This window comes from Epinephelus moara, chromosome 4 (genome assembly GCF_006386435.1).
Source record: "Epinephelus moara isolate mb chromosome 4, YSFRI_EMoa_1.0, whole genome shotgun sequence".
Taxonomy (NCBI): domain Eukaryota; kingdom Metazoa; phylum Chordata; class Actinopteri; order Perciformes; family Serranidae; genus Epinephelus; species Epinephelus moara.
Genome location: NC_065509.1, coordinates 31,572,413 through 31,592,867, shown reverse-complemented (window position 1 = coordinate 31,592,867; position 20,455 = coordinate 31,572,413). Strand labels below are relative to the sequence as shown.

The 20,455-nt window shown below is 40.3% G+C and overlaps 1 protein-coding gene across 1 annotated transcript in view; it reads left to right on the top strand.

Moving 5' to 3' along the window:
- The first annotated feature begins 10,399 nt into the window (after nucleotides 1–10,399).
- gfra4b (GDNF family receptor alpha 4b) overlaps nucleotides 10,400–20,455 on the top strand; it is a 79,388-nt gene continuing 69,332 nt past the window's right edge. The window contains exons 1-2 of the mRNA XM_050041973.1: nucleotides 10,400–10,467; nucleotides 13,464–13,888. Coding sequence (XP_049897930.1) covers nucleotides 13,846–13,888 — 43 coding nt within the window. The 5' untranslated portion in view covers nucleotides 10,400–10,467; nucleotides 13,464–13,845. The remainder of the gene's footprint in view (nucleotides 10,468–13,463; nucleotides 13,889–20,455) is intronic.

Below are 20,455 nucleotides of genomic sequence, written 5' to 3'. Positions count from 1 at the left end.
AAAAAAAAATTGAATCAACAGTAGATTGATCATATGGGAAGGTTAGAATAGGGAGGTGAGTCTGTGGTTGCCTGGCAACAATAAAAAGGCACAGCAAATTTTTTTTCCACTCATGGCATTCAATTAAAAAAAAAAAAAAAAGGCATTGCAGCGTGCCTTGCATTTTGCAACTTGCAAACCTGGTTGCCAAGCAGTTCATTTTTTTCAAGAAGTTCTTCAGATGTATAAAACCATGTTGTTGGCTACCTCAAATTATGTGCCGCTTCCTCAGTTACCCTGTAAGTTATTCATATTCCTTTAGCCTGTAAGGGTGCTCAGATCAAAAGAACTAAAAGCTTAATTTTTATACAAGTAATATTCATGCTGGTTTAAATAAACAATTTGATTGTACCTCGATCTTTGCTGAGCAACAAGTTTGAGTGAAAGGAATTAAAAGCCTGCTCCATATAGACACCTGTCCCAGTTATATTCATTGATTAAGTTATTTAAGCAAAAAATAGCCCGGGCTATTAATTGAAGTTTTAGATAATTAGATTATAATATATTTGAAATCACTTTTCTATCAAATCAAATCAAATGTTTTTTTTTGTTTGTTTGTTTTTAACAACTCATAACATTTTTGATAAAGTTCCCTTACATTTGTTTTTTATGCAGCTGCAACCACAATAAATACTGGGCTTTTACAGTTTACAAACAAACGTGTCACTTCACTTCTCTAAGGACGAGCTATGACATAATTACCATATTGGGTGAAATACTCTAATTAACATAAAAGCCATTTCCTGTCCCTGCAGCTGTCACTGTGCTTTGACATTTAACTAACCAGATATCCAATAATCAAAATGGACAAAAAAATCATTACATCATTACTTTAAAGAGGCGTCATCCAAGATTATTTTGCATGTGGCTGTTGGACTTCCTTAGTACGTCACTGTGACTCAACCTTCCTGTACGCTTAGCTGATTAAAGCTTTTCAAACTGCTGCTCCACACAGCAGGGGCCAGATATATTAAACTCTACATTCACATCGAAAACTGTGTACTTACAAAAACAAAGACACATGCAAACACATTGCATTCATAAGATTTATAAAGTTGTGCGTACTGTACGCATGGCTCTGTTTAATAAATCCTAATCACAGTGGAAAAAGATCTAAATATCCTTTGTGAAGAGACAAACAGTAAAGCGTGTTATGTTGCAGTTATTTCCAGCTTAACTGTGAAGTGCGGGCTCTGTGAGATCTGGGGACCAGTAGTTGGAGCAGTTATTTATTAAAGCAGGGGGGGATGACACCTACAGCAGATTGCCTTATTATTTATAATGCTCGCTGCGCATTATGTGAGAGGTTTTACAATGACAGCTTATGAGAGCACCGCAGTGAACACAGTAAAGTTAAAATCATGGCACTTCTTCTATTGTTGTCAGGTCATTTATTGAGAGGCTGTATTAGTTTAGAGTGTCTAAGATGTGTGCAACTTACAATGAATGTCCATGCTGCGGGTGAAATTAACATGCCGAATTTTACTGTTCACAGTTGATGATATAAATATAAGAAATTAACCTCATGAAATCAGAAACTCTTTCATTTATACAGCCACTTTAAAGTCACTCAGCATTTCTAAAGACTGCAGTAAACCTAATCTAGAGCTGTGGGATATAGCTGAATAAATAAGAATGTATTTCCAATATTAATATCAAAACACTGCAAATTTATGCAAAATTACATAAAGAATGATAAAACTAATGTTTAATTCAATGTCATGTGTTCCACTTTTATGCATCAGATGAAACATGCAGAACTTAAAGCTTAATAAGCTGAATAACTTGCTCTGAATCAGCAAAAAATATATATGATTGGTGCTCAGTATGGTCAATATGTTGAGTTGACCCAGGAAAAAGTGATCGGTGAATCCCTAATCTGATCCACATTGAATGTGAGGTATCCCTCTTTCTCATCCTTCATCTCTAATTCATGAAGTAATGCGATACACTGCACACAACATGGAGTTTACCATAGAGCATAGTACACTGCAATATTCATGGAAACCTCAGGCCAGCATAAGCAATGCCAGGCACTGTGAAAAACCTATAGGGCTGAATAGTGCATGAGCAGAAGGATCATGTCTCTTTGCCTTGGGGCCAAATGAGTGAATTACCACCTGTCACAGAAGCTGCCATAACATACATCCTACATATGGCTTAAACTACTGAAATTAATCGTCACATATGGAGACCATCAAATAATCAGCCTCTCGGTGCTCTTAACTCACACTAAATACCTTCACAACTCCTCCTCAACTCGCAACAAGCAGCTGCTTAATTCCCTGTTAATAGGAATCGACAAGCAGCATTATCATACCAACAGGAGAAAAAAAACACAACAACAACAACAGCATGAGGACAGCTTGCAAACCGCCGTGTGAATTTCAACAGTCGCATCCGTCCACACTGCCAAACAGCTAATTTCATGAATAACTACTTGGGTGGAAGCGAGGCTCATTACAAATTGCAAATTCATTTTCTTGCAGAAGACAGGCGCCCCGACTTCAACCACTCACTCTGCAGCCTATTAAATAAAGACACAAGGTAAATTGCTACTTCAGCTTGTTTGAGGAGAAATGAAAGTGATGATGACTTCAAAGAGTTTGAGATTGAATACATTATGGAAATGATGTGGAACTATAACAGAAACAGAAACACATGCTTTTTTTTTTTTGCACTTTTGTATACATTAATTTATGTCCTGGTGTAGTTCTCTGACAACAGCAGAATAAAGTGAAAACATTAATGTTCATATGCAAGAGAACAGTCAAAGTAATAGGTTTCCACTTTAGGCTCGTAGAAATAACACTGCTGCTGAGCTGTTTGCTTTACAAGCAGCATAGAAAACAGCAGTGGCTCCCCTTTTGACCTTTACCCTCACCAGATTTGGCCCTCTAATTTGGCTAATTGTTTTTTTCCCAGGAGACTTGCACACGTAGCTGGCATGGACCACATCAATGAACCCTTGTCCAGGTCAGGTCAGTCTTAAAACACGGTTCATAACAAAGACATGCGCCTCAAATGAGCTCCATCTCTCACTGTCATACCAGAATACATTATTAAAGCTGCATGTTGACTGGAAACTGCTCTTTGTGGAGTTTTCATAACAACACAGACCTTTAAAGGCAGAACCGGCTGTCTTCATATCACTCAGGTTTTGGAGCTGTCTATCTCCCACAACAGAAATACTTCATTTTCACTGCTGCCAGCACAGCTCTGTAGGCTTTCACTCCAGCTCCTTTACTTTCACACAACCTGAAATGCCTATTTTTATAAGTCTATATTTTCTAAGCTCTTACAGATTTACATGCTGCTGGAGTGATGCAGTCAGGGTAGGCGTTGGTTAAGGAGGTGAAGTTGGTCAGTCAGCTCAAACCACTTTAGTCTGGTTAAGTGTAATGATCAGCCCGGTCTCTTGAGGCTGTTAGCTTTTCACTCCTCAGTCTTGTGTTAACCAATCTGCTGTAATTACCTTAACATAGTTATTTAATTAACCCTAAGACCACATTCTTGAGCCAACCTGACACCTGCATGGAAAAAAAAGTAGCACTCTCATTCATTTAAAAGGAGCCCATCAGCAAATGTGATGAAAGATCTAATAGTTAGTTGCCATCATGATAACAATACAGAGCTGTAAAATCCTGTTTCATAGGATCATAGAAAGCTATGGAGCATTTTGGCATCTGATAAACCTTTCAACACAACTGTTACTCCATCTGAATTTACTGGACTGTATTACATTGTCTCACTTGTACCAGACTGACAAGCTGCAACTGACTCAACCCAATCAGCAGAAAGACATGTTGGCATTTTACATTTCTGCAAAACACAGAAATGTAGCCTAACATTTGTATGTTTCATATGTATCATATCAACATTTCTACAGTGACATAGTTCAGATTACATGTGTATGAGCCGACTTTGAAAACATGAGGTGGAGGGGATGGTGGATGGTGTGAAATCTAACTGAGACAGCTGCCAGGCAGCAGACACCAGTGAACCACTGTTTGAGACAACAAACAAACCAAAAATCACCAAAAAAACGGTGATTATTAGTAAGACATTGCTGCATTTCCAGCAGTGGTTGTGGTGACAAGACCATTTTTTTTGTAGGGAGACATTGCTGCATTTTGAGCCACAACTGTGGCAACAAAACCAGTTATGTTTTTGCGAGACATCAGGGCATTTCCAGCTGTCGCTGTGGTGACATAATCAGGTGTTGTTTTTGGCGAGCTATTGCTGCATTTCCAGCTGCAATAGTGGCACCAAAACCTTGTGTTTTTAGCGTGACATTGGAGCATTTCCAGCAGTGGCTGCGGTGACAAAACTGGACGAGACATTGCTGCATTTCCAGCTGTGGTTGTGGTGACAAAACCAATTATGTTTAGGGAGACACTGCTGCATTTCCAGCTGCAATTGTGGCACCAAAACTGGATGTTTTTTAGCGAGGCATCGGGGCATTTCCAGCGGTATTTTAATCCAAAACATGATCTTTTTCTAACCCTATCCTAGGGATGTTTGTGTCTAAATATAGCCACACATTAAACACAGCAATGTTGCTACATATAAAACATACAGATGTTACATGATTTTTTCAGAAATGTACATCATCACCATTTATTCTGGCAATTGGTTTGACTGACCACGGCAACATGAGACTATTGAACTCACAAGAAAAGGTCTTGATGGGTTCAGACACTTCCTACTATCAGTCTAAAGGGGCCCAGTAGTGCTCTGTTGTATTCCCACAGGTCTTTATCTTTGTGTGACCTGTAATACCTTAGGGGCTTCTGAGTGATCAGCTCTGCTCTCTCTGTGCATTGTAATCACTAAAGAAAGATGGAGCATTGTACAGCATTGCAACATGCATGGTCATGATTACATGTGTCAGCCATTTCTCCTTTTACAAACTTTTATAGGATCAGTTTATTTGACTTATCGAGGCATTTTGCTGCTGAGCATCCCAACAGTTAAACAAATGATTGTGATGTGAGCATTCAGAGTCCCATGTTCTAAAAGTTTCAAGTATCTAAACTCTGAGCAGAATGCGCTTCAAACTGGTTTTCAATTGCAGCATCACTTCCCACGAACATCTGCTCGGTGCTTAAAAAGACGTGTACGATGAACAGCATAAATTCTCATCTAAGTGTCAGAGAAAAAGACCAAGTAGCCATTTATAAACACACACGCAAAGAAATCTGCACACACTCATCCACTCACCCACACATATTTGTGGTGTGTGCACTCACATTCACAAATTCAATGAGGATGAGTTATGGATCTTAAAACATAGAGCTGTTGATCCAGGTGCCATCTGATTATTTTTGGCCACCAGGAGTGTCAGGAAATCAGTGATAGATGTTCACGGATAACCTTATCACCCCCTTAAACCTACCACAGAGATAAATAGCCTCTGCTGGGAAAAAATGTCATGAATTTAACATCTGTCACAGCCACCGTAACCTGATCTTTCTGCTCTTTTTCTAAGTCTCTACTAATCTTTAATTACACGAGTGATAATAGCTGAACCCTGAGGTGAAAGAGAAGGGAAGGTGTTTTAAAAAGGAGAATACACTGCAGTGAAGCAAGCCAGGAGGAGATGCATGTGTCCTATATTCAGGAAGGAAGGATTGGGGAAAAAAAAACAACAACACACCCACACCTTTGTGACTGCGTTGGTGTTGCAGCATATGGTGCCAATCTTCACTGTGCTCACTATTATAAAACTATTACAATCATCTTTTCAACACTTGCTGCTTGATTAATTCAGTAGCGCCCTCTCTTTTCTCTCCATGTTTGTGTCTTTTCATGCATACATGCCTGTGTGTCTGTTTGTGTCTGCGCCTGTGTGGTCCAAATTAGGTTTAAGACACAACTAGGCATCCGCAGAGTAGTAACATAACCTTCCACACAGTATGCATGAGACACACCATCTGTTGTAGTGAGAGGTAACAGAGTCACCGTCTGTGCGAGTGCCCGCCATGCAGTCTGGCACCGTTTGAGCACTGCTCTATTTGGCATGCCACTGGCTGTGAAACACCCTTCTCAGATCGCCGTGACTGCATGCACCCAAGCTCTCCCGCACGTTTGACAAATACTGGAGTCCCTCTTCGTCAAACACAGGAGATGACAAGGTAGATTTTCTCCCCTGACGTTTAAAAAGACACTCCGCTGCCACCCAATATTGGCTGGCCTGCAGGAATTAAAGCTTTATTAAACCGCATTAAGCCCCTTCAAATATTCAAGACAATGACACTTCTGGTGTGGAAAATAACTTCTTGTAAGTTGTTTAAACTCTGTCCCATATTGGCCTGCACTGAGCCGAGAAGAAAAGAGAAAGAGGAAGTGTCCCAGGGGTTCACACAGAACAGCAACCACTCTGTTCACAATCATCTATAGACATGACGTCACTGTCCTGGGAGCAGTATGTATGGCCTGCTTCTTAGTCAACTGTGTGAATGTCTGGAGGTGTAGAATGAAGTCCTGAAGCACATGTCACCAGACTCATTATTACTCACTGCAACATGAAGTCTCGTCTACTCATCTAACCCACCTTTCTTTCTTTCTTAAAAGAAGAGTTATTTCCTTGTTTTTCTGTTATGGCCGACACAGATGTCTCAAATATGATGACATGGATAAGAGTATATAATCTATAAGCTTTTCAGGGATTACTTCTTGCTGCAGTCTTTCCATTTCCTCCTGTGACTGTCAGATGATTGACAGTAGTTACTGTGCGAGTGTAACATAACGCACGCCAACATTTCTCAACTTGGGGAGTGAAGCAACATTAAAATTAAGGCTTTATGTTTACTGTGATGGATTATCCAGCCTGTAAAATGTTCAAGTCTGTGAAACTTGTTTACCATACTGCACAAGAATGAATGGCAGCGAATGTCTTCTTTTGAAAGAAGGACAGCAAGGCTCTGATATCTCAAATTATGGCAATAAATAAAGGAGAGAAACAATTAAGCCAACTAATTAAAAAACTAACTGGTAGCTCTTAGGAAGAATATCAATTAAAGGCAAACTCAGTATTTAAAGAGACACACCCATACAGGTGTTTTCACTCATTTTATGTGATTAGACCTCCTTGAAGGGGTGTGTAGGTGTGTACAAAATGCATAATTGACATGTTACAGACTCCCGTGTTTTTAAGGCCATACAACATTATAAAGCCCCGGTCACAACAAAGAGTGGCAGAACCAAGTTTATCTGGACTGATCTGGACATCACAGACCTTGCTATTTACAGGCGTATCTCAAGTCTTCCTTTGTTAAGTAAACGTCTTGAGAAGATCATATTTGACCAACTACATGATCATCTGACTATAATAATAGATAAATTTCAGTCTGGCTATTGGTCTAACCATAGCACTGAAACTGCTTTATTAAAGGTAGTAAATGTCCTTAGATTTTAAACAGATTCAAACAATGCAGCTGTCTTTTTTTTGTTAGATTTAAGTTCTGCTTTTGATACGATTGATCATGGCATTATGATCAACTGATTTGAGAAATGGGTAGTCTCCCTGGCAAAGTGCTTGACTTGTTTTGCTTAAACTTTTTTGGAAGAAATGTTTTTTTGTTAGTTTTGGTGTTTTTTGTCTCAGACATTTGACATTGACTACGGTGTTCCTCAAGGAAGGATTTTAGGCCCTTTTCTTTTTTCTTTCTACATGCTCCCTCTCATCAACATCTCTGTTGTATCTTTGTTTCCTAACCCCAGTTCTTTAAATGCTCTTTTTAACCGCTCCACTGACATCAGCATTTGGATGAGTAAAAATTTTTTAGAAACAAATGAACAGAAAACAGAAATTCTACTCGTAGGTCCAAAGGCAGGGAGACAGAGACTAAAGTCAGTGTTGGCAAACCTGTCCAAACAGATTAAAACGTCATTTAAAATCTGGGAGTGATTTTAGACTCTGATCTTAACTTCATTAGTCATTTTAACATGGTTGCAAAAACATCCTTTTACATCTGATGACAATTGACAAAATTCAACCACTTTTAACTCACAGTGATGCTGAAATGCTGATATGTGCTTTTACCACAAGTCATTTAGATTACTGCAACTCTCTCTGCAACTCTGTTTTTACTGGTCTTCCTAAAAATTCTTTAGGAGAATTACAGTTAATTCAGAATGCTGCAGTGAGATTTTTGACCAATCCAAAAAATGACCCCTCTGCTCACTGTCTGTCTGTATCTTTTAGAAATATTGATTCGGTCTATACAGCTCCTTTAATAACATAAGTTTTCCCACACATTTGCTTAATAGTGGCAGCCCGCCATGACATCAAAATTCACCGAGACATATTGATTTTTTTTTTTTTTAATTTCACTGATTTTCTATTTTTGGAGCTGCGTCTCTCACTCTAGGTGTGATCACAGTCACGGTGAGCGTTAATTCGGAGCACGGTTGAAATTTACTATTTGGTTATTCAGAGCACCACAGTATTTGAATGCCACAGCGTACTCTGGACACAGAAAGCAGAGCTGCTGAGCGCCAGGAGCAGTGGAAGTGAAATGTGTTTGTTCATTAATTCATGCAGAAATAGAACACTCTGAACAACAGCACTCTCATTTTATTGTGGAGCGTCAGATTGAATTTAAGAATTGGACAACCACTGTCCATTGTTTTTCCAACCTACTTTACATGAAACCAGCTGTGTTTCTATGGAAACCGCACACCCAGCAATCAAGCACTGGGTCTAACCTGTGTAAGGACAGCAACAAAATGTTGATATGGTGAACCCCTTCTCCCCCCACCTTCATCTCCCTTCTTTCACACCCTAATCAGCTACCGCCACACATACAGTCTAATTCAGTGGGAACACTGCAATAGTGTGCTTTCAGAGTTCTGAAGATTGGGCAAACTAGATTACTGGCATGGCTCACTGAGACACTTTAATGGAACAGAGCCATCGTTAATGTTATAAGTTGCACCTGTGTCTTTCCTACCACGCTGGGTCATAATGTCTGGAAAAACAAAGGTTACAGGGCATTTGTTGACCTCACGTAAATCCCCGCCTGGCTCCGTGCAACTTCAAACTGAAAGAGGTCTAATCAGGCAAAATAAATGGAAACACCTGTGAGGCTATGCCAAAGGAACAAAATAAAGAATCCCCCAAACTGACAAAAAATAGGCATGCATCAAATAGGAAAACTCTACTTTGAAGCAAAGGGAAATGAGGCCACTATTCTTTGGTCCGTCATGCAGAAGTTAGAAGTCTGCATTTGGCAGCGAGTGCTGCTGTTAAATGGCTCCAACAAATATTTACAAAGTCCCTCTTCATCACTCAGTTCTGGCGCTTTGACACAGCAATGATTATGGGTACAATAACTAATCCCTCATTAATGTCGTGTCCATACTGCTCCGGCTCACCAAGATAGGAAATCAATGCGCCTCTGCCTGAAGCAAGAAGTGACTGCTGTCCATCTCCCATGTTAAATCAGGACCTAATCTCCATATTCAGAGATTGTGAGAGAGGTAAGATGTACCCAACCTATTGACAGTTATATCCTTAGGACAAAATATTTTAATAATTTAATAATTTTATGAGCAGGGCTTTGGCTCAAGAAAAACATCAGAGCCACATTTCTGCCGAACAAAACACAGCGGAGGTGATGCAGATCACGTTAGTTTGTTTGTTAATTTGAGGGTAAGAAAGACAAACCCCTCCGCACCCACAATCCACTGGGAGGGAGCCAAAGACTTTAACGGTTCAGAAGGATATAAACATTTTCTCTCTAATTCTCTCTAAACCGTTGACGGGGCTTTTCCCATTCTTGCAAAATTTAATGTTGATTTGAATTACAAATGCACATGCACATTGCAAATATGTACTTTACCCGAAGCTCCCTATGGCACAGAGTCGCTCTTTAAAGATTCATAAAGCATTCTCGGAGCCCATCTTCCCCACGTTTAAGCACTCTAACTCCCAATAGAGATGGTAATGTATTGTTCCAAATATTCTCATTGCAAGCTTGTTAGGGAGTTAAAATTACAATCGTTGAGGCGTAAAGACATTTTACAGTTACAGTCTTTCCGATTTGAGGCCTCAGCAAAAAAATTAAATAAAATAAAATAAAAACTTCAAACAGCTAAAGCTCTGGAAATGTTGCCAGCTCCTGTAAGTCCAGCAAAGCAGTATAGTAGAACAGCCATGAATGGCAGTAAAGATAACACCAGCAGGCTGGAATGGCTCTTCAGAGGTCTTCATTCTGTCTTTCCTACACAGCTGGATCATCCTTTTGGACCCCTGTTGTTGCTTCACAGACACACATGCACACATGCAGTAAAGCACACACACACACTGGTATGGCTGATCCAACATGGTGACCCCCTGTTATCTGCTCCTTGCCAGCTTTGTTTGCATGGATCATCTGGAAACTCCATTTGTTGTTGCCGTTTTGGAGACGCACTAAAGGGGTGAGTCAACAAACTCTAAATGCACATCCCGACCCACCAATGTTTTCTTCCAACAAAAAGAAGCTTCTGAACCATAAAATGAACAGATGGTGCGAAAGTTGAATTCTGAACACTGAAGAATCAATAACTCTCTGTTTCAAAACAGTGAACAGCTCTGAAAATCAGTAGTTGCTGGTGACCAGGAACTGGATCCACCTCTCTGTGGGGGCCAAGAGTTTTTGCTTTTGTATTGAACAAAAGAAAAACCTTAAGCAGCCGAGGACACAACAATCTACTTTTTACACAGAATGTATTTAGAAACTTTCACCTACACAGAGGCTGATGTTCCCAAGAGTCTTTTCCTGCTGTAAACACAACAAATGTGGTCATTTTTTTCATTTAAGAGCTGCTGAGAGTAAATGTGGTCAATTTAGGCAGCTCACTGGCTAAAGCTCCCTGACTTAGGAAGGAATCTACAGGAAAGGACGGCCTGTCTGTCTGTATTTTATTGCATAACCCATTAGAGGTATGCTGTCGACACAAATTTGGACTATGAGCTCTCAAACTTTGTGCACAGGAAACCGAAAATGAAAAAGGTTTCTGGTTGAGAGTGCCCCAAATCTGCCTCCTCGGAGAGTTCTGCTATTTCTTGTATTGATATTAATCTTTTGTTTGATTTTCTGGGAGAACTCTATCAGCACAAAGTCACAACCTTTAGAGAGGATAAAGGCTAAAGCATTGATCGTGAATACTTAGGTCTCGGATTAAGGCTTGTAGCACTTTTGATCGTGACTGGCCTCAGTCAAAATAGTGACATTTCACCACGGAGGAATAAATAAAAGGGGTCGAGGAGAAACGGAATGGTGTTAGGTGTTTAAAAAAAACTAAATGTTGGAAAGGTTAAATTGGTGGTATTCTGAGTACAGTTAGTCTTTGAGAAAGATTATTGAAGGAATTACTTTATTTGCTTTATGCCAATGGAATATGATGCGAGCCAGCATCAGTTTGACTGCATTGTTTTTTATTAAATGTTCCTGGCTGTGAGTGAAACAATGCTGCCATTTTTGTGGGACACCCTGTTTCTATTTATTGCTGTTGTTTGCTTTGAAAGCCCCACAATGGACAAAGAATAGTTGATTCATGAAGTTGAAATGAAGAGTTATCCTCACAACACCTCCTCATTTAACTACAAAAACCAGTAAGGTGGCAGCTGTCTGGACGGATGATCGCCAGGGAGCTGAAAGGTTCTGGAAAATGACCATCACTAATAACAACCTACTTGCTGTTGGCTAAATTGGTTGTCCTTTCCAGTAAACGTTACAATATAAAACAGGTGTTTTCTGTTTAAAATGTATAATCCTAGAAACACAGCAAGTACTCGTCCATTTTTAAGTGGCTACGTCTCCAGTCCAGCACACAGCGGATGGGTAGCCTACGTGGTTTGTTTACATGATGTAACAGAAATGCATATTTAATGGATTTACGCCTCGTTTCCACGTACGTGTGTGTACAGAGATAAGGCAACCGGAAGTCCATTTATTCCTATGGGAATTTAAATGATATTCAATGTGCTAGCAAGACTCCTCCCCTCTGTAACATGTCGGTCCAGAATTTGCTTCAAGTATGTTAAAAAAAACCTCAACTTTTGCAGTGGATTTTGGAGAGACCGTATGACAGTGTGCTAGCTTAGCTAACAGGCTGCTAACTGGCTAACAGGCTATTTTCTTCAGTTCAGTTGCCTGCGTTGATTTTCAGGTGAGTTTTATGTGTAAAAATGACTTGTTTATCTAGTTTTAAGGTACCGTGAATCTGAGGAATATAATTCTGCTAAAATATGGTCATACAGTACAGTCAGAACATCATTATGACTCATTCAGCTGCTCATACGCCTTTTTAATGAAATATTTTACAAAACACATACATGGCAGGTCCTGATTTTTCCCGGTAATGTTCAAAGTGCATATTCCAAACTACTGGATGGTGAAAAACGGACAAAATTAGCCTCTCCCCCATGGCTACCGGTAGTTTCTGTCAGGTTTCTTTCCATCCGTAAAGAAATGCACTTCCTTGCGTTGGACACTAGAGGCATCATCTGTATATTTACGGATCTACAGACACCAGTCACATACGTAAGTGTAACGAGGCGTTACAATGGACGGAGAGCAACACTGTTAGGACACAGTGCAAAATACATATTAGGCATAAATTTACCATAAACAGATTTTTAAAAAAGTGCATGCAATGCACCTGCTGCATGACTATGGCAAAAGAGATGCACAGCCAGGAAACTGTCTTGTGTCTTTGGCATGAAAATATAAGAAATACAACATCTGATGTGGACTACATTTTAAAAGTAACCCTCCCAACACTGTAAATAAATAAAACCAGCCTGCACCAGAGTTACCCTGAATGTAGACAAGCATGCACCCTGAAATAAAATAAGATAAAATACAGTTTTCAGAACTCCAACTCTGCTTCAAACTGCCACCTCACTTCCCTTTAACTGCCCTTGCTGCATTTTTATTAATTCTCTGCTACAAAAACTCATAATTTATATTATGTAAGCAAACTGAATGACAAGTGCTAGACCTTGAGCTGATGATGAGCGGCTAAATGACTCAATTTACTGAAAGGCAAGCCAGCACAAGACTGTCATAAAAATCAAGTACAGTATAAAGTGAAAATATTTTAAGCTAATAAACTATTTTTTAGTGATACTAAAATAAATTAATGAGATACAATACTCAGATGATATGGAGATACTATGTGGAGCACCATCATCATAAAAAATACCACAAAGCAGGTTAAGATCATTATAAACTACACACAGCCACACTATGGGTCCCTGTAGGAATATTGTAACAGTGTTTCTGTTGCTGAATTAACCTTATGTCACACTTTATTAACGCCACAGAAGCCCTGACCGTGTAATCAGGCTGTTTAATGCCCTTTTCCTGCACAAACACTTCTCACTCTCTCCCCCCCCCCCTCTTGGCTGTGCTTCTTCCCGGCAGCAGTCAGCATCTCTCCAGCAGCGGACTCAAGGACTTGTGCGACCACCTCGACGCGCAACAGAAGGCTCTCTCCCTCACAATACCGGACCGTACAGCGCACAGGACAACTTTCACTCGCATTATTACGCATGGCTGTGGCTTTGCGCAAAAGCGCGACAGTGACGGCGTCTTGGAAGAAACTGATGGGATTCTAAGAAAAATAAAAACACAGCAACAACAAGCTTTAAGAAAAGACGATTTGAGGATTTTTTTTTTTACATTTCCAAGACATTTGTGACAATAATGATCTCCGCATGCAGAACAGGATATCCTCTTCTTGTCGTGTAATCAGGCAGCTGTACGTGTAGGTCCGACGCGTCATCTGAGATTCTCGTTTCACATAGAAATGGATCTGTGGGGAGTTTATCTGTTTCATCTCATAACTTTGGGTAAGTAAAGATTGTCATTAAAAATATATATACCAAATGTTGGACTGATGTGTCTCCAGCTGGGGAGGGAAACCTGCTCCATTACGAGTTGACTCAAATTAATCAAATAGGAGTTTGTCGCTCGTGCCTTCCTTTAATTGTTTGGCTGCCTGCTGCGTATTTTAATTCATAACGTAAATGTGTGACAATTTAATTACTTAATAATAATTTAAGTGCATGACTTTATTGTCAGAGATCAGCAGGGTTGTACAGCATTGTGTGTGTTATGCAAAAAAAGGAGCGTTACGCATACGCGCACGTGCTTAAACGTGTGCACGTGTGCGTCTGAGCGTGTGTTTCAGTGTGTGCGCATATTAAATTTGCACAAGAACGCTCCTTTTCCCCATGGGTCAGTGTGTGGATTATATTTCTGGCTTCCTAGTTGTGCGTATTTACTCCCTGCAGAAGCCTACAGTATGTCCCATGTCCACATTTATATTAATTATATATGTTTGCATCATGTTTGCATAATATTCAGTGGCTTTACACCAAATTGTATCTGTCATATACATCCTATATGCATTAAAAGTTTAACACCAGAGTTGCTTTAATCTGGCAGACCCTCTGAAAGTGACCATCCCCAGCAGTACATCAGTCATTGCAGTGTCACTGGGCTACCTGCTCTCCATGTAATTGAGCAAAGCTGGAATATTGATTTTTGTGGCAACAATCCACAGTCCTGAGAGAGGAGAGCTGCATGTTGTTGGCTCACAGTGTCTCTTTGTCACCCTCCACAAAATGTGTCAATCTCAATCCTGCTGCCACAGTGCTGACTGTAACTAATATAATTATACCCACTGATGACCATGGCACCCGAGATGATTATTCTCTTTTTAATTGGCACCAGCTTTCCTGCTTCACAAAGGGGAGAAATATGCATTATATTTCACCCCTTTATTCATTATTAATATCCTCTTTGGAGGTCTTCATTAGAGAAATGAATGGAGATGCCAGGAAGAAATACTGAATGGGAAAAGAATGCAGTTTGCTTTTTGAATCAGCTTTTCTCTCTGTAATGACGTTTGACGGTCACACATTTATTCGGCTGGTAATGGCTGATTAGAAACAAACAGGGACAGTTGAGCTCTGCAGCCATATGCCTCTACTTGTTTTTGCAAACCCTCATATTTAAATGTATGTAATGAAAAAGTATGGCTGTACTCGGGATTAATTACTAATGAACTGAATTTTATTCTACAAATACATTTTTTTGTAAGGATGCTGATTCTAGCCGGTTTTAGCCATCTGCTCAAATCAATTAGCCAACACCAAACTGCAAAAAGGTCACAAACTGTTTGGATGACTCAACCTATTTATGTGGCTTTCTGGCCATCTTCTGTGACTTCCCAGACTTAATGTGGACAGAAAACCAGGCTCACACATTACCCAGCTCCCCTAACTGCTCCAGATACCTGCAGGCCAACACAGAAGGATCTCAGAATCACAGCAGCTTTCCAGAAAGAGCTCTTAGAGCAAACACCAGGAGCTGTATTTCTCTGCTGGGAGTAGTGGCCATTAGCGCTCAGAATTGTTGGACTTCTTGGCTTTTGTTGCCTGTCTTTGTTGGGTGAAAATCATTCTGCAACAGTGAAACATTTTCTGTGTCGTTATTTGTGCCCACCATTTACTTTTCAAACACAGAGCCAGACTATGTTCAATTTTCAGAAGAAATGCCAGTAAATCTTGGGTTCTATTTTTGTTAGTATCCAAAAACAGTTAAAGGTGCAGTGTGTAGGATTTAGGAGGAAATACTGACAGAAGAAATAATATACCTAACTATATGCTCATTAATTTATAATCACCTGAAACTAAAGATAACTGTGTTTTCATTAGCTTAGAATGAGCCTTTCATTATAACTTAGTAACAGATAAATTGGTCTATTAATAAAACCCAACATAGGGTAACTGTTAACCCTTAATCCTTGTGCAATCATGTGAGCTAGCTAATGCTAAATCACTGTGCACCACCTTTTTTTCACATACTGGCCAACAGGGGTGTAAATCACCAGTTTCATCACGATACGATATTGTATCGATTCTTTGGACAGTGATACAATATTTGGCATATTTGATTCGATGCCTGTGGGGAGCCTGCGATCGATATGAGACGATATTACCTGCCTATTTCACACAATCACTTCAAAAGAAATTGCCACCCCTTTCTTTTGAAACAGTAAAGTTCACTAACATAAATTAAACAGCACATGGGATAATTTAACCTTCAGCGCTTTCTGCCAGAGAGACCGTTTTGAAAAACATCTTTTCATTTTTACCCAAACCATCATCTTTTTCATAAAACTTAAGAGCCATCTGGCTTAAAGCCCTGAAGGTTGTAAGCCAACAGCCATAAAACATGGATTAACAACAACATAATTTAACAGAAGTGTCAAATTCAGCTCAGTAATAACTCTCAAGGTTCAGAGACAGAACAGTTGTTTATTGCTAGTCACCATTATTAGCTTTAGCATGTTTACACTGCATAAATTAGCCTAGTGGCTAGCAGACTTTCTCCCCTCTACTCAGACCTTAAACAATTACATGTAACTTTATTATTTTTCTTACTCACCGTTGGTTTGACTCACTACATCTCCTGACAGAACAGCATGTTTGAATTTCAGCCTGCATGCACGTTTTTTCAGCCGAACATTGGTGAGAAGTTAGCAGAATGAGATGCCGTCCAGGCAGAAACATTGTGTTTTATCTCGTAACAGCATTGACATACACCTTGTGCTCTGTCTGTTGACCCGTATTTTCTCCAAAATCCCAAATATTTCCACTAAGCCGATTTATTCTCAAATTAATAACATTATCCTCATCATCTTTCTCTTGGCTGCCGTTTGACGGTGACACAGACTTTCAAAATCAACGCATATCCTAAAGATGACGATATAGATCAATGTTTTCACTTTGCATTGATGTGATTGGATTGCTGATCATTGAATCGATATATCAACCCAGATCGATGGACCGTCACACCCCTACTAGCCAATAAGCTTTATTATTACTGGTATGTAGGGCTGGGCGGTATTCGCGGTGATGGTAACCGCCGGCCCTCCCTCTTCCCTCTAACGTTTAAACATATTATATAACATTTTATACACAATAATAGATGGATTAGCAACTGTTTTACTTCTGACAATAAATAGTTTCCATCCTAGACTTGTATGGCTTTCTAAATAGTTTTATTTAAGGTGTAAAAAAAAGAGAGAAGACAATACCGCAATATCATACCGTCACCGCATCCCCCCAAAATAATACTGTGATATTGTTTTTAGGCCATACCGCCCAGCCCTACTGGTATGTCAACATTCTTGTGAGTCACAATGGATCATTTTCTAACTTTTCGAGCGAGAGACTCTGACCTATTGTACACCGCAGAAACCACAGGCTAAAGTGCAGAGGGTGAGGCTAACACACATAGCCATGCTACAACTAATGCTGACTTGGCAGCTACAGGCAAACAAGAGAAGACTGGAAATATTCAAAGAATTATCTCCACTCCAACTCAGTTTTATACAGTATATCTCCATCTCTCTTTGGCCTAACTGATAAATCATCAAAATAAGTGACAGATTAATTAAAAACAAACAACAAAAAAATTTAATTGCAGCTCTAACGATCATGAGGACAAAATAATAATCAAATCCCATCAGTGTAAATCAACCAGTATTTCTACACCAAGCTTGGTTTATTAAACCTTGCTCATTAAGCATGGTTTGTGCTCGCCGTAGTGTCCCGGCGTTCCAGACAAATACGTAATCACCCGTGTGCCAGCTGCCTCTGATGCCCTTTTCAAGTCAACATGGACGCCTTCAAGGGAAGACTGGCTGAGAAGGTTCGCCTGTGTGAACCTCTCTATGACTGCTCTTCACTGAGAGACCACAGGGTCAGACGATTGGCCTTAACTTATTGGAAAGAAACAGTCCACCACAGCGGGAAAAAAGGAGGCTTTTGCCACAGGTTGTGGAAGAATATGACAGATGGCTAAAACACAGTCTCATGGAAAGAGTGGTGACCGAAAAGAAACAAAACACTAATAATTGTAATTTTTAAAAATTTTTTTGCGGTATGTCAGACAGCCTACTTTCCCGGTAACGTTCTTCCAGTAACACTCATTGAGTTCTTGCTTATTCACAAAATACTGTGATTCTATGCCCCCTGGCATTTTGGAGCATGTCGTAACAAACAACACATTGAGCATAAATACCTGTGTGCATGCTTGTAGCTTGAGCGCCATCTCTGAAGGCCCGTGCCACTGTGTCTCACATGAGAACTAACAAAGCTTCAGGTATCCGATTCAGAGTCCTGCAAGAGTCTGAATCAGACCAGCAAAAAAAGTTGAAAGGTGGTACTTTGTCTTCGCTTTATTTCCAGGCTTGGTTCTGGGTGAAAAATACTAACATGTGGGTTGAATCACGGGTGTTGGATAATAACTGGATGAGAAATAAAATGAGAATAAAAGTAATATGTTTTGATGTTAATCCTTGGGTACTCCAGCTTCCTCCCACAGTCCAAAGACATGCAGGTTAATTGGTGACTCTAAATTGTCCGTAGGTGTGAATGTGAGCATGAATGGTTGTCTGTCTCCAGTGTTTCCCACAAGACAGGAATCTATTTGTGGTGGTGTGGTCCGGGGTCATCTGTGTGAAGGAGTTAACACCAACGTCAGAGTTAATTACTAACGAGCAGAACCTTACGGCTGGGCTCCACCGGCTGCAAACGTAAGCGTCACGTCAGCGTAGTGTCGCGGCGTATTCATTTGGGCTCCACTGACTGCGTACGGAAGCAAAACGTAGAGAAGCCAGTGGGGTTGTTTACCGTTTGCCGAGCCGAGAGGCTGCATGAAATGTTAAAGCATTTTCCACATATACATATACATTTACATATATTTTAATTATCTACAAGTTTACTGTACTGTTTGTCATCTACTCGCTTTCAAAAGTCCGCCACGGACATTTACACAATGTCACGGATAAACATGGGTAAATGCATGAAAAAAAATCATCACATATCACCTCTCATAATGGTTTATTCATTTAAAAACACATTGTGCTCGTTTAGCACACTATTTCATGTAGTTTTTATCTGCTGGAGGGTGGCGTAGGGGAGCGTAGCGCGACAAAAATAGAAGAGCCGCGTAAAATAGAGAGTTGTCGCGCGACAGACGGGGGTTGTTGCGCCGCTCCCGTTGCTGGTACAGCCGCTGTAATTGATTAACGGGGGCGAGCTGCTACGGGACTCGCGCTGCAGTTAACACTAAACAGCGTGAGTTAATGTCTCTTCACATGTTGAGCTTCCAGCTATGTTAATACAGACACAGGCTAATATAACATGATGAGTTAGAGTTGTTCGGACCACTTTTGGACTTGTTTGCCCACATATTTGTACCGAGAGGTCTTTGGATCCGTTCTGCTACTACGTCTGCTTCTTCTTCTTCTTCTGGCGGACCAGGTGCGTTAAGTGCGTCTTTACGATGCATACCGCCACCTATTGCACCAGAATTGTAACGACAAGCTACATTCACAGACAGTGAGTCCCATTATAATGTGTTTGTGAGCGAGGTCGAACAGGTAGCGCCAAAAGCAGAAAAATCTATATGTGGCAGAGATAATTTATTCGTGGCGCACCGCCACAGATAAATGAATGTATGGGAAACACTGGTCTCTATGTGTCAGCCCTGTGATAGTCTGGTGACCTATCCAGGGTGTACCCCGCCTCTCGCCCAATATCAGCTGGGATAGGCTCCAGCCCAATCAAATTATTTGAACAATGCGTGGTTACTATAGCATTTGTGCTTTCTGGACGGGCTGCAAATTTTGTTTCAGTGGGTTAGGTCAAGTTGTGGAGCTAATTGTTGATATGTGCCGGTGGGGAGGTGGGTGTGGTATTGCAGGTTGCGGTTCCAGTTTTGAAAATCAAACCTATGCAGGACTCTGATCTGACTCACTGGCGTGTTGGTCTGAGCTGAGACGCGAACCTTGAACAGTGATGATGTTCAGGTCCTGAAGAAGACATTAATCAAGCAGCGGGTCAGCTTGTGCATTCAGAGGAATTCAAACTGAGTCACTGTTGCCTCCACTGTTATGAGTAATAAGAATGAATCCCAGGCAAGTAGTTGACTGTCCAAGCTTTGATCTTATCTGCATGATAAATGTGCAACGGGCCTCACTTTGACACATCCACCTAGGGACTCGAAATTATATAGAATTAAGCACAATTGTGCAGTGTAAGTCTTTTTTAAGGTTAGATAAGCAATTTCCTGCAGTATTAACTCAAAATGGTAAAAAGGGTGTCACAGTCATGTCACGACCATTTTATATCAAGTCCCAATTGTAGCGCAAGATGATTGCATTTAATATGAATGGGTTAAACTGAAAGCACATGTAGTGATCTGTAGTGGCACTTAAACTGGGACTGGTTGCAGTGAAAAACCAGCCGCAGCTTTAATGATTAAAATTTTGCTGATTGAGTCCTGTCATAGCTTTTAACTTCATCTTCAGACTTCTTGTACTTTTAACCTACTTCCTC